Source organism: Microcaecilia unicolor, chromosome 5, assembly GCF_901765095.1.
Source record: "Microcaecilia unicolor chromosome 5, aMicUni1.1, whole genome shotgun sequence".
NCBI classification, from domain to species: domain Eukaryota; kingdom Metazoa; phylum Chordata; class Amphibia; order Gymnophiona; family Siphonopidae; genus Microcaecilia; species Microcaecilia unicolor.
In genome coordinates, this window is record NC_044035.1 from 95164621 (window position 1) to 95179681 (window position 15061).

At 42.1% G+C, this 15061-nt stretch overlaps 1 protein-coding gene across 1 annotated transcript in view; it reads right to left on the bottom strand.

Moving 5' to 3' along the window:
* The window catches only part of CCDC6 (coiled-coil domain containing 6), a 161699-nt gene that overhangs the window by 63496 nt on the left and 83142 nt on the right, over positions 1–15061 (bottom strand). Inside the window, exons 3-4 of the mRNA XM_030203109.1 lie at positions 13537–13665; positions 2561–2664 (exon numbers count right to left, since the gene is read on the bottom strand). Coding sequence (XP_030058969.1) covers positions 2561–2664; positions 13537–13665 — 233 coding nt within the window. The remainder of the gene's footprint in view (positions 1–2560; positions 2665–13536; positions 13666–15061) is intronic.

Consider the following 15061-nt stretch of genomic DNA (forward strand, 5'->3'; position numbering starts at 1 on the left):
CCACCCTGCCGGCTCATTTTTCAATTACTGATTTTATTGGTCAGCATGTTTATAGTCCAGTACTTTGAGTTTGGTGTGTCTAGAAACAGGTTTAACTTAAATCTAACCATATTGCTATCTCCGATTTCCAGGTAGGCCCTTATCCAGACAAATGCATTGCTGCCACCTGTGAGCACTAGATCTTACACTGTCCCTTCAATTCATGGGTTCCATCACTATTTGCTAAGTAACACTCCTTTGAAGGCATTCATCATCTCTATTGCTGCAGATGGGATGCTCCAATCCGTATATTATAGGGTGAATCTCCAAGCAACAGCAGGAGTAACTTTGTGCAGGCGCTATGGAGTAGGCTACAGTATATAACACAGGTACATGTTGCCTTTATAAAAACGAAAGAAAAATTTGTACGTGTGTGGCATTCATACCTAGGTGCCATATTATTAGCATTGGAAAATAAAAAATATGAAAAAAATGAACTTAGACATTTTCTATTGGAGCAAAAAGAAGAACAGTCCTTCACACAATACAAAATGTCCCCCCCCCCCCCAAAAAAAAAAAAAAACCCCAGTGAAAGTAAGGAACAACAGACTGAAGGTCAAGGTGCGAATCAAAACTTTTATTGTCAGTAAATAAAGACTCATTATGTTTTGGCCACAAAACCTTCACCAGGAGTTCAAAAAATACAAATGCACACATATAAAAAAAAAAATCATAACAAATGCACATATATAACAATCATTAAGAACAAGTCAAATATTTAATAAGAGACATCTAACAAAAGCTAAAACAGAAATATGTTTTAAAAAGTCATAAACAAATACACTTTGTAGGAAACATACTGTATGATCACCTCATAGCATAATGCACTGGAAGATATTGAAAAACAAGAATGCTAAAATAGCTCATTGCTTGCAAAAGAAACAAGTCACGCATTTTCAAAAACGTGTCAAAAAATAATATCAAATAAACTCCTAATCAGCAGCAATCATTTAAAACATCTTTGTGAAGAGAGAATGCTTTAGGGTGAGAAAAAAAACATATTGCTGGGGTTTACTAAGCCGCTAGCGTGGCTGGCTGTTCGCTACTGTCAACACAGCCCATTCACTTTGAATGGGTTGTGTCAGCAATGCCGCATGGAAGTCACTAGCGCGGCTTAGTAAACAGATCCCTATATGCATTACAAAAGGGGGTGGGGGAACAGGGTGGATAAATGAAGTGCAGACATCATAGCAAAAGCAGGAGGGAATGCAAACATATGCAAAAATAACTGTTATATGAGACTAAGAAAACAAAAAACAAAACACATACAGGAGAGCGTATATCGTATAGCAAAACTACAGAGATGTATGTGCAACAAGTTATTAACTTTCTAAACTACACAGAGGTGGAACAGAAAAAATGTGAATGTCATATAAATAAAAATAAATACGCTCATAGCATAGCATTATGTGAAAAAAAATGATTAGTTTAGGTTCCAAGACACGCGAGGAAATGAATAAACATACGTTTAATGAACCAACTTGAAGAGTGTTGCCCAAAAAACAGCTAAATCATCCTAATATCAAGACTACTGTAAGCAAAGAAATAAACATCTGTTGTACTGATCAAGTGAAAAAAAAAAACATACGGCCACAGAAAGAGATGTGATAAAAAAGTATATAATTAAAAATATGTATATGTGGTGCAAAAGAAAAACAAAAGAGAATGAAAAAATATACTTAGAAATGTGATCAAAAGAAATATAGTAGAGATCATCAAAATTATATTGCTGCAGGAAGAAACCCGTGATAAAGTGAAATGGAAATGAAAAATGTTCAAAAGGACTGCACGAGTACCAATAGAAAACTACAAAACATGCTGTGCAGATATATCACAATGTGCATACATATCATGAAAACAATGTGAAAAACTCTTGCAAACAATGTGTGAAATAAGGAAATCATGCCAAAGTTCATACTGGCAGCAAACATCAGAATCTATAAAAAAAATATAGCAATGGTAAAGAACTATGCCCCCCTTTTATCAAGCCGCGCAGCAATGTCGATTGAGCCCATTCAAAGTGAATGGGCTTTGTCGGCATTATCGCACCAGGAGCTGCTAGTGTGATATGATAAAATGGGGCCTATGTTAACGTGTCTCACTAGAACTGACACATTGTATCTGGTGTTTTTTAGACTCCTGATGAAGGCCTTGTGGCCAAAACAGGATTTCTATTGAGACTTGATTTACTAATAAAAGTTCTGCGTTACACCTTTACCTTCAGTCTGTTTGTTTTTCATTGCCTTTGACACTTATGTCATAAAAAGTCTAGTTTAAATGTTATTTTGCTTTCTGCTGCTTGAACAGACACAACCATTTCATTACGCAAACACCTGTCATAAAAAGCAGAAAGAAAAACTAAATCTTGAAATCTGCTACCATAATCTTACTACAGGCACACATCTTGAGTTAGGGTGGAAATAAGCATTAGTCAAAGACATATACAAGAGAAGAGGCTTTAAAAATGTAATAATATTGAAGTACTGCATCATTAACAGTGATTAAGGTGGTCACAACCAACCTTTTCTCAGCTTCTAGTTTATCCATCCGCTTCCAAAGACGGTTTACTAGGGCTTCTTGTTCTTGTTCTAAAGTATTTTCAAGGTCAATCTTCTCGCGTCTTAGCTGAAAAGAAATAATATCATACTGAAAAGAATGGAACCTCTTCAAGTATTAACAAGGAAGGAAAGCAATCTCAGGCATATATTTGGAAATGCTCTCCACCGATTTGTAGAAGGTGATAGTGTTCTCATGTTACATGCTGACAAAGTATGACATTTTTTACTTTCTGCACTATGTCCAAACCTCTGTCTGAACTAAAGAAAAATCAGCTGAAAAAGTGGAGTCATGTCTGTTTTATAATAAATCATTTTACGTAAGACTGCACACATCTGTATCTTTATGAGGCTTTAGGAAGGACTGTGGTGATTACGGAATATAAAAGAACTCTTAAAACTTCATTCCAGCAAAACAAGCAAAAGTGGGCTGGGGGTGCAGGATGACGATCTTGAAGTGGTATCTCAATTTGCTTAAGTTACCACAAATCATTCTAGTAAAAATTGTAACTAAAACTCAATCAAGCAGGAGCCAGCTTCCCAGCACTAAACAAACTTGTTTATTCTATTTACAGAGGTCAAGGCAGAGAAAGTTATATTTGGAAGAAGGTATGTTTATATACCTCTGTTAACCTATCTCAGATTCATCTCTCCCTTCCCTTCTTCTAACTCTGATTCAAGAAACTTTATTAGTAATGCAACAGGCTTGCTCAAGTTTAGCCACTGAGGGTCACAACAGACCACATTTTCAGGATAACCTTAAAATCTGGCCTCTTTGTGGCCCTCGAGGACTGAACTTAAACAAGCCTGTAACACATGAAGGTAGGGAAAAAAGTAAAATATATATAATAACAATAAAATAAAATTACAAAGTACTAAAAGACAAAAGCATGCCAAGATTTTGGTGCTGGTCAGATTGTTTCTGGCTCAGGAATAGGACACATTTTGCTATTATAGCTGTTCTTGACTGTTACCCACCCCCCTTGCCAGTATTAAATGGAGTTTTTCAGCTGCTTTTTGTAGAGAGTCTTCTCTGTCAGCATTGAGAAATGATCATCTCCTATTTACTGTACATAGCATGCAGCCAGGCTTCTTGGTTTCCATCTGTTTTTTTCTTTACTGTATTTGGTGAGGGCCTGCTTGTAATCTGTATATATTATAACACTCAGCAGAGATAGCTTCTACAAGCAGTACTGCCTCTTCTAGTGGATAAGTACCATTCCTTCAATTCAGAGAAGAAAAGTAAATAGAGCTAAATTAATTGCTCTGGTCTTCAGCATGCTTATCGAGTATCTGACTTCCTGGCCTTGACCAGTGTCCAAAGGCCATCTAGTGCAGATAAGCACTCCAGAGCAACAGACTTGTGTCAGTTGAGACCACAACCCTGCATGGTGCCTCCATGCCCTTGTAAAGTTGTCCCCTGTCCACCCACCATCACAAGCTTACCCTATTGGTGAAAAGGAAGCATACCTTGATATCCTGCAAAGTAGGTGACCAATTGGACAACACAGACACCTGCAAAAGTTTCATGAACCCTCACCCAGGAAATCAGCTCAATAATTACTGCCTACACAGAGAACCTAAAAGTAATCCCAGACTGAAGGCGGTCTGTAGCAACAGGCAGCCTAGAACTGCAGCACCAGCTTGTCGATGCTTAACTGAAAACGTTGTCCTCTGTATTGATCTGGGAAGGGTATGTCAACTCTTGTGTCAGCACCAAATTGCTCTCTGCATAACTGATCACCCAGTCTAGCAAACTCCAGTACCTGGGTTGACTTGCCATTGCATGCACTTGCTCCACACTTTATAGGTTCTGATCAGCAAGTGATCCATGTAAGGATGACCATCATACATCCTTTCTGCAGGAATGCTGCCATCAGTACCATAACCTTGATCATCATACTGGGAACTGTGGCCAGCGCAAAGGGCAGTGCTCAAAATTAAAAAGGTCTTGAGGATTGTGAAATCAAAATACAGCTCAGCTCTCCTAAAAATACAAACAACCAAAGGATCTTAGGAAAAGAGATTATTAAAAGAAGCTGCCTTAGAGTAAAACACAATAAAAAAGAATTTTTTTTAAAAACTAGAAGAAGCCAGTAGGAGAAACAGTTGGACCACTAGATGACAAGTAAAAGGAGCCATAACACAAACTAAATTCTTTGCTTTGGCCTTCAAAGAGAAAAATATAAGGAGATACTCATGCCAGAAATGTTATGAATCGGCGCAACCTGGAAGACATAATAGGGCAAACTAACAGAGTAGCAAAATCACCTGACCTGGATAGTATACACCCCAGAATAGTTAGAACTAAAACAAACAAATCTGCAGATCTATAATTAGTCACTTAAAATTAATCTTTAAAAGTCAAGTGTTAAGGTTGAAGGGTTGCCAACCTAACACTAATTTTTTAATGTTAAATACTTTTATTAGAACATTTACAATCAACATTTTTAAAAAGGGTTCCAGTGGTGACCCGGGAAACTACAGACCGGTGAGCCTGACATTAGTGCCATGCAAAATAATAGAGAATATAAAAAACAACAAAATTACTGAACACATACATGCTTTAATGTGACAAAGACCACTTGAATTTAAGCCAAGGGAAATCTTGCATCAGCAATATGCTACATTTTTTTCATGGTGTGAATAAAGATGTGGATAAAAGTGAGCTGGTACAGAACTGGTTAAAAGATAGGAGAGATTATGGTTGAATGATTAATAATTCTCAATGGAAAAAAAGGTAATAGTGGGTTTTCCCAGGTTATCTGTCCTGGGGCCACTATTTAACATTTATAAATGACCTGTAAACAGAAACAAGTGAGATGATCAAACTGGTTGATGACAAAGTTCTTCAAAGCTGTTAAATCACAAGAGGATGAGAAATTCCATTACAACCTTAGAGACTGGGCATTTAAATGGCAGAAGAAATTTAATGTGAACAAGTGCAAAGTGATGCATGTAGGAAAGCGCAATCCAAACTATAACTACATGATGCAGGATTCCACATTAGAAGTCACCACAAAGGATCAATGTGCCATCATTGATGTACTGAAATCCTCTGCACAGTGTGCAGCACGGCTAAGAAAGCAAACAGATTATTAGGAATAAGGAAAAGAATAAAACGAACAGAGAAATCTTCTTTGTTAGATCCGAAAGAGCTGTGTAATTATAGGCCAATATCGGTGCTTCCAAAGTGATTGAGACGGTAGTATTGTAGTAGTTCGAAGAGTCTGTTGATCAGGCTCAGGGGTTGGATCCATTTTAGTATGGATTTAGGCAAGAACATAGTGTGGAGACAGTGTCAACTGTAGATGAGATTCGTAGAGGGATGGATTGCCTTGTATTACTAGACATCTCCACGGTGTTTGACACTATTAATGTGACATTGTTAGCTAGATTGTTCCAATTGGGGGTGTGAGGAACTGTGTATGAGTGGTTTAAATCTTATTTGAGTGGAAGAACAATGCAGATGCATGTAAAGGATGAAGTATCTTCAGTATATCCAGTTACAATGGGGATTCCGCAGGGGTCTGCTCTTTTGGAACTGTTTAACATCTACATGACATCTTTAGGAGCAGTATTTGGTAAATTGAATATTTGATACAGTATGGGGCTCATTTTCAAAGCACTTAGCCTTACAAAGTTCCATAATAACCTATGGAACTTTGTAAGGCTAAGTGCTTTGAAAATACGCATCAATGTATTTTTTTTTTTCAATTGTATCCCACAGTATCCCACCTATTTGCAGGCTCAATGTGGCTTACAGAGTTTTGTTAACATTGTCATTGCAAGGTGACATATACATTTAATGTTGTGTACAGGTTAAATTAGGGTAGAAGGAGAGGAGTGATTTAGGTAGTTATAGTAGATGAGTTATCTTAATTGAGTGTATGCAGATAATATTCAGCCCCCCCCCCCCCCCCCCCCCCCCCCGGTTACCATGGCAGAGGGAATACCGGGAGGATTGCAGATTGTATGACAGAAATCAGTTGCTAGATGCAGAAAAATAAGCTATTACTAAATGTAGCAAAGACTGAAGATAGGCCCGATGATGTTGCCTTTTGAGAGTTGTGTGCTAGATGGGAGTGTTGTCCCTATAGGGAAACACAAAAATTTATTTTTTTATTTTATTTATTGCACTTGTATCCCACATTTTCCCACCTATTTGCAGGCTCAATATGGCTTACAAAGATCTGTTATGGCAGCGCCATAGCAGGGAAGAAATACAATTGGTATTGCAAACAGATAAAAGAAACAAGAAGATCTGGTTATGCAGCTGTACCGTGAGATATTCTGAATGGAGTGTAAGGGTTTTGTTCATGTAGTTATGGGTTCTCGTGGTAGGCTTTGCTAAAGAGATAGGTTTTCAAAGCTTTGCGGAAGCTAATTAATTCGTTGATCATTTTCAAGTGAGTTGGTAGTGCATTCCACATCTTCGTACTCATGTAGGAAAAGCCTTCATGTAGGAAAAGTCTTCAGGAGACTTTAGAGGGTAGTTTATCCTTTAAGGAGCAAGTCAGACAATTTGTTTAGCGTTTTATAATTTACGGATGATATTGAAACTGAAGCCAAATGTTCAGTGCATATGATTTCTGGGTGCTTGTTCAATCATTGATTTTGTCAACATTGGACTACTGCAATGCCTTATTATTTAGGGCTGGCTAAAATACAATGTGGGGCTTTGCAGGTAATCCAAAATCCTGCTGCACAATTAATCATGGGGGCATCATCGCATCACTGAACACCGATCATGCATCAAATTGGTTAAAAAAAGGCGCCCCGTTAGCGGCACATTGCCAAGATAAGGGCCATGATTTTGACTCCCTCAGATGCTTTGCCATTGATCACGTCCCTCATAACATCTGCAGGGGGGACAGAAACAAAGATTTTGATCAGAAAAGAACAAAAATGGATCTATATACTACAGTCTCATGAACCATGCGGTTTAAACTCACAAATAGAATGGTCCGCGTTTTTTTAACTCTCATTATGCATATACAGTTTTACAATTAAGCGTAGATGTTGTCAATTAATCCTATGCTTCAAATACCTTAGCACCTCTTACGGTCAGTGCTTTCACTGCCGGTGTCATGCGAGTAGTGGACGCCATTGTACAAGGTATTTTCATTGCTTACACCATAAACGTTAAAGTGATTATTTTGTGGTACTATTTTGGATTTTAGGCATCGTGATTTGCCATCAGTTACTTGGTCCCCTGAGCAAGCTAAATTGCAGAGAGAAACGGTGAGCCCCGTTGGGCAAAACTGACAAAGCTAAGTAACATTACTTGTTTAAGCAACTGTCAAGCATCACGATTCAGACTATTTTTTATGGGGTATAGTCAACCCCACGCATAGCCCTTATTTACACACAAGTGGAGTTTTTTTGATCGGTGATAAAAACGGAGTCAAAGTAGCACGGGCATTGAGTGCATTCATTACACTGCTGCTACGCGTTGATTACCGAGGTCTTTTTCTCCACTTTAAACAGAAAAAAAGAAAGCCACTAACTTGTTACCACATACTTCCAAGCATAGGAGCCAACTTTTCAAAATGATTGGGAGTGCTTAATTTTTTTTTTTTTTTACAGGTGGTGCATTTGTCCCCACATCCCCTCGCCCCCCTCTCCCCTCCCTCCTCCCCCTCTCCTCAGAGTTCCAGCCCCACCCCTCCGAGTTCCATCCCCCCTCTCCTCTGAGTTCCAGACCCCAATTCCTCCCTCCCTCAGAGTTCCAGACCCCCCCTCAGAGTTCCAGACCCCTCCCCCTCCCTCTAACTCGAGTTCCAGCCCAACCTCTTCTCCCACTCCCACAACAGTCCTTCGCCTTCCTGCATGCCGCCCATAACTTAAAAGTCATCTTACCGGGGTCCTGGTGGCAGCAGTAGTGAAAGGCGAGTACGACCAGGCTGAGCGAGTGGGTGCTTCAGCCTGCCTTCCCTTCTCGTTGCTCTCAGCTTTGCCTCTGGTCCCGCCCTCATTTCCTGTTTCCGCAAGGGCGGGACCAGAGGCAAAGCTGAGAGCAACGAGAAGGGAAGGCAGGCTGAAGCGCCCACTCGCCGAGCCTGCTTGTGCTCGCCTTTCACTACTGCTGCTGCCGGGATCCCGGTATGATGACTTTTAAGTTATGGGCGGCATGCAGGAAGGCGAAGGACTGTTGTGGGAGTGGGGAAATATTGGGGGTGCTCGAGCACCCACGGCCCACAGCACCCATGGAGTCGGCGCCAATGCTTCCAAGTGATTGGGTTAGTTAAGCTCATTTCAGCTTATTATTAGTATTAGGCTTCAAAATTTGAACATGTATCACTAATGTTGAAGAGTCTTTATTGGTTACCAGTACAGTATCCTACTCAGTACAAAAGCATTGATTCTGGTTTATCAAGTACTGTATATGGTAGCTCCTCGGTATCTGGGTCAGGAAATACACTTAAATGTTCCACCCCGTAATCTGAGATCTGACAATGCAAGACATCTTATGGTACCAACTCTAAATACCATTCATTATGCAGATAAGTCAGCAAGTGATTTTTCTACACAAGGACCATTACTATGGAATAAGCTTCCAGGGCACCTCAGTTTTTGTTACTTTGCAACTGTTAAAAGATTTTTAAAAATTAGTTTTTGCAGGAATTTCACTCTGTGCAAATGACTGTTTTGGGAATAAGTGACATCTGGAAATTATTGTGATTGGGAAAGGCAGATATCATAAAAGAATCTGGTGTCAGTGCTATGCATTATTTTGTGTGTTTTTATTGATTTATGTACATTTATGATTTCTGTAAGTCATTCAGCGGTAAGCAGGGTACAAATCTTAAAAATAAATCATAATACCTCTATATTGATCTCTTGTATGACAGCACCTCAAATACTGTGTTTAATTTTGGCCCTCGCATTTGAAAAAAAAATATATAGCTGAATTTGAAAAGGTGCAGAGAAAGGTGACCAAAATGATAAAGGAATGACTCCTCTATGAGGAAAGGTTAAAGAGATTAGGGCCTTTCAGCTTAAAGAAGCACCTAACAAGGGGAGTCAGAGGTCTATAAAATGGCAAAATGGTATTGAACAGGTAGATGTGAATCTCTGTTTGAGAGCCACCACTCCATACTGAGTCGGGCTGCAGGGAGCCATGTGAGTCTGCGTTGATAATCCTGGGACATCGGAGACCATCGTTGAAGCAGGGCAATCTGCAGAGGTCTCATATGCGCTCTCGCCCATGGCACCACATCTAAGGTGGCCGTCATTGACCCCAACAGCTGGACAATGTCCCAAGCTCGCGGGCGAGGCATCCTCAGGAGCAGACTGACCTGATTCTGAAGCTTGCACTGCCTTTGGTCGGGTAGATAAACAAACCCCGAGGCCGTGTTGAACCCGACCCCCAAATATTCTAGAGATTGAGAGGGGGTAAGGTGACTTTTGGGAATATTGACGACCCAGCCCAGAGATTGCAGTACTGAGACCACTCTGGCTGTGACATGATGACTCTCTTTTGCCGAGTCCGCTCTGATGAGCCAGTCGTCTAGGTACGGGTGAACCCGGATACCCTCTCGCCTGAGAAAGGCAGCTACTACCACCATTACACCTTTGAAAAGGTTCGGGGAGCTGTGGCGAGGCCAAAAGGCAAGGCCCGAAACTGGAAATGTCTTCCCAACACCGCAAATCGGAGGAACCGTTGGTGCGGGGGCCAAATAGGTATGTGCAAATAAGCTTCTTTTAGGTCCAGAGATGTGAGGAACTCTCCTGGCTGTACTGCCGCAATGACGTAGCGCAGGGTTTCCATGTGAAAATGCCGCACTCTCAGAGACTTGTTGACTTCCTTCAAGTCGAGAATGGGCCGAAAAGACCCGCATTTTCGCGGCACCACAAAGTAAATGGAGTAACGACCGCAGCCGTGTTCAGCGGGAGGCACAGGGATCACCGCCCCAATGTGCAATAAGACTTGTAGAGTCTCCTCTACTGCCGCCCGTTTGACGGCAGTACCGCATCGGGACTCCAAAAACACGTCTCTCACCGGGGCAATGAATTCCAATCGGTAACCTTCTCTGATCAGGTCCAGGACCCACTGATCTGAGGTAATCTTGGTCCACTCCTCTAGAAAGAGGGAAAGGCATCCTCCTACCGCTGTAAAGGAGGAGTGGACCGGCGAACCATCATTGAGAGGGTCGCCCTTGAACTCCAGGCCTAGCACCGGCCACTGCGGATCACTTGTCCGAGCGAAAGGAGTTCCTCTGCTGAAAATGGGCACGTTGAGTAAACCCAGCAGAGCGCCCCGGGCGATACCTTCTAGCTTCACGGAAGCGAGGTCTAGAGGAGGAGGGAACCACCTGACCCTTGGAAGAAGGCCGCGGCCTATCCTCCGGTAACCGCTGGGGTTTAGCATTCCCCAGGTCTTTAACAATCCTCTCCAACTCCTCTCCAAATAACAGAATTCCCCAAAAGGGCAACTTCACCAGCCTTTGCTTAGAGGCCATGTCAGCCGCCCAATGCCGTAGCCATAGAAGGCGGCAGGCGGACACCACCACAGACATCTGTTTAGCCGAAGCTCTGACCAGATCATAGAGGGTGTCAGCTAAAAATGACAAGGCCGACTCCATGTGCGGTGCAACCTCAGCGAGGGACTCCACACCATCCACGGGCTGTTCCACTGCCTGTTGTAACCAAGAAAGGCAGGCTCGAGCAGCATAAGAACTGCAGACGCCCTTAAGGCTAGGCTTAAATCCCTCAGCAGCCATTGCCAAAAAACGGCGGAATAAAATACAAAATGGAGGCTTCGCGCCAAAATCACCCCGATCGGAACGCTGTCCGCAGGCCCTCCCCGGAGGAGCTGAGTACCGCTCTTACCTGAAAGGACCGAGTCCACCAAGCTCCGGTCACGCTGCACATCAATAAAAGCCTCAGAATAGCAGCGCATAAAAAGCGCGTTTTTTTTTTTGTTTTTTACTCTGTGAGGAAAGTTGGAGGCAAACAGCTACAGAGGTACTCCGGAGGCAATAGAGGGTGGGAAAGGCAGGGACAGGGTGAACCTATATGCCTACATCCACAAGGGGGAAATGGGAAAGGCAGGGAAAGGACGAACCTATGTGCCTGCATCCACAATGGGTAAGGCAGGGAAAGGGCGAACCTATGTGCCTTTAAAGTGGGCACCACCAGCCACAACAACCCAGCTCAACTGGCCAAGCACAGGAGCCTCCCCAGGCAGAAATTTTCAAGGAGCTGAACAAGCTGCGTCCTACCCTGCTGGGAGATAGAGAAATACTGAGAGGCAGATGGAGCTAGCCGTCCTAGAGGCACTATGTTTTTCAGTGTTCTCTATCTCCCCCTGCTGGTAGGTGGACACAACCCATTCGTAATGGATTCATCTGCTGCTGATGACAAGGAATTTTCCGTTTCCATAAATGTGAGGAAAGAATGTGGATCATGAATCATGGATTTATTTGTTGCATTTCTATCCCACATTTTCCCACCTATTTGCAGGCTCAATGTTGGAAAGAATTCCTGTGTGTGGCTAACTGGAAGATGAGAGGGGAGTAGAGGTTTCAATGGAGCTGGTCAAACATTCAACTGGTTTGGAAAAATGATGCAAAGCATGGAAATATTTCAAACCATTAGATGTCACTGTCAGTTGCCTCAAGACAGGGTGCCACTCTTCCAAGGCAACAGGTACTGCCGTGCTTTTCCACCACTAGATACCAATACACATAACCAATAGCAGACTACATAGGATTAGTCACTAGGTGCCACCATCATAGGCGCCGACTCCGTGGGTGCTCAAGCACCCCCAATATTTTAACCCGCGTCGCCTTCCTGCCGCCCAGAACTTAAAACTCAGCTTACCTTGGTCCCGGCAGCAGTGAAAGGCAAGCAGACTCATCTTCAGCCTTCCCTTCTCTCTCAGCTCTGGTCCCGCCCTCATTTCCTATTTCCGCGAAGGCGGGACCAGAGCTGAGAGAGAAGGGAAGGCTGAAGATGAGTCTGCTCGCCTTTCACTGCTGCCGGGACCAAGGTAAGCTGAGTTTTAAGTTCTGGGCAGCAGGAAGGCGAGGACGGGCTGGGGTTGGGACTGGCACTCAGAGGAGAGGGGGGGGGGCGCTGAAAAGGGGCAGGTGGTGTTTGGGGCGAGTTACTGGACATGGAGGGCAGGGGAGAGATGAGGCTTGTTGGACATGGATGAGAGAGGAGGGTAGGGGAGAGAGGAGAATTCGCCGGACACGGAAGAGAGGGGAGGGTAGGGGAGAAAAAAAAATTGCTGGATTTGAATGGAGGCAAGGACAGGGGAGAGAGGAGAATTGCTGGATATAAATGGAGGGGGGAGGGGATAGGGGGAGAGAATGCACCACCTGTAAAAAAAAAAAATAATTCAGGACCCCCAATCATTTTGAAAAGTTGGCTCCTATGGCCACCATTAATATAGCTACAAGGTTCAGTCACTAGGCTTCATAGTAAAGTTTACAAACAAAATGAAACATCTGAATCACCAAGAACCTGCCAAGTAAAAAAAAAAAAAAAAAGGTGGGGGCAGGGTAATTTTCACATACTGACCGACTAATCCGTCTGTCCTTTTGGGCTGTATCCTCTAAACAATGACAATACTTCACAGGATATCTAAGCAGCCAACTTTCTGGTCTTATCAAGATCCTGTAATGCTGTTGGCTACTAGTTCACACAGGCTTTCATCTCTATGTGCTGCCTATACAAAGGTATGAATTATTACATTCTTCCAAACATAAGCATTTTCATAAATGTATTTTACTTTTTTCGCATTTCATACAAACAGGTAGTGCTCAGAGAAATAAGAGAACATAAGAACATAAATGGAAAACAAATGTAACAATAAACATTTCAGTTTGTTTCTATAAATATGAGCATGCATGCACTCATGAATAATTTGAACTACACTGTAGCACACAATTTTTTTTTTATTTGCAATAAAGTGAAGTAAAATATTTACCTGCTCCAATGTAAGTTGCTTTGAAATAGTGTCATTTTCCAGTTTTTTTATTTTCTTCATCAGTTTGTTCACTTGAAATTCCTGTTCTTGCTCTAAATGTTGCTCAAGCTCAGCCTTCTCATGCTGTAACTGAAGAGATTTACAAGAAAAGGATCGGAAGAAAACCAGATCAGTTCAGAACAAGAGCTAAAGAAAATGGTGATAATGCCTCCAGGATGATCAGAGGCTAAAGTTTACCATTATTCACAAAATGGTCCTATATATTTAAATTACTCTAATCAGCAGCTATATATCAACAAAAAACAGAGGTTCTGAAATCTAGAAATATGACCACCGCATACAGGAGAGGCAAATACTGTGATTGGAACAAGACACATGGGATCACCAGAAACAGTAAAACTGGTGACTCTGAAACCAACTGCCTGCCATTTATTCTACATACATTTTATATGTATACATATATACACAAACATACATGTACATATATAAGAACATATACTCAGTTATACAAGAAAATGTTAAGTGAGTCAAAACTGTGATTCAAAGTTTTTAAAAGAGTAACTGAGGGTTCAATCCCCACTGCAACTCCTCATGTCCTTGAGCAAGTCACACAGGGGCCCTTTTACAAAGGCACGTAAGGGCCTACACGCATGCAGTGCACATCAAATTGGCAATACCGACTGGCTAGCGAGTGCACCTAGCGGTAATTCCAAATTTGGCACACACTGAAAACACATAGTAGAAAATAATTTTCTATTTTCTACCATGGGGCATTCCTGGCAGTAATCGGCAGTTGGCACGTGCTGGACTGTTACTGCACGGGTAACGTGTGAACCCTTACTATGTCAATGGGTGACGTTAAGGGCTCAGGCCGTAAATAGATGCATGATGGTTTTCATTTTGCCACATGTCCATTTCCCGACCCAAACCCCCCCTTTTTTTCCCTCGACACACTAGAGAAAAGGTCCAGCGCGCGTCCAACACACACGCTCACACTACCGCAGGGTCACTTTCTGATGCGCCTCTGTAAAAGGGCCCCTTAATCATCCATTGCCCCAGGTACAAAACTAGACTAGCCCACTAGTGATGGAGAAAGAACCTGCATAAAACAGATATGTAAACAGTTTTGGATGAACCACAGAAAAGCAGAATATCAAATCCATGACCCCTTATGAACATTCTTATAATCTTTATCAGGGCCCTTTTCTCCTCTTCACATCAGTTCTCTCTCTTTTGTCTGTTTGAATATTTACATTCCTTTTTTCTGTTAACACTGCCTTCTCCTTTTAGAGTTTTCTCTCCCTTCCTTGTATTTTCACCTTTCTGCTCACATCCTCTGTCTCTCTCTACAACACCTCTTTCATGCCACTCCCTCTACCTCCCTTTATGCCACCTTTGTGTACATTAGCTCACCATTCCTTGCCTCACAACCATCTCATTTTTGGTCCTTTCTAAACAAATTTGATCCCTTTCCTTCCTTTCCATTAGTTGGAATAAGGTACAACAGTAGCTCGAGACTGAAGTG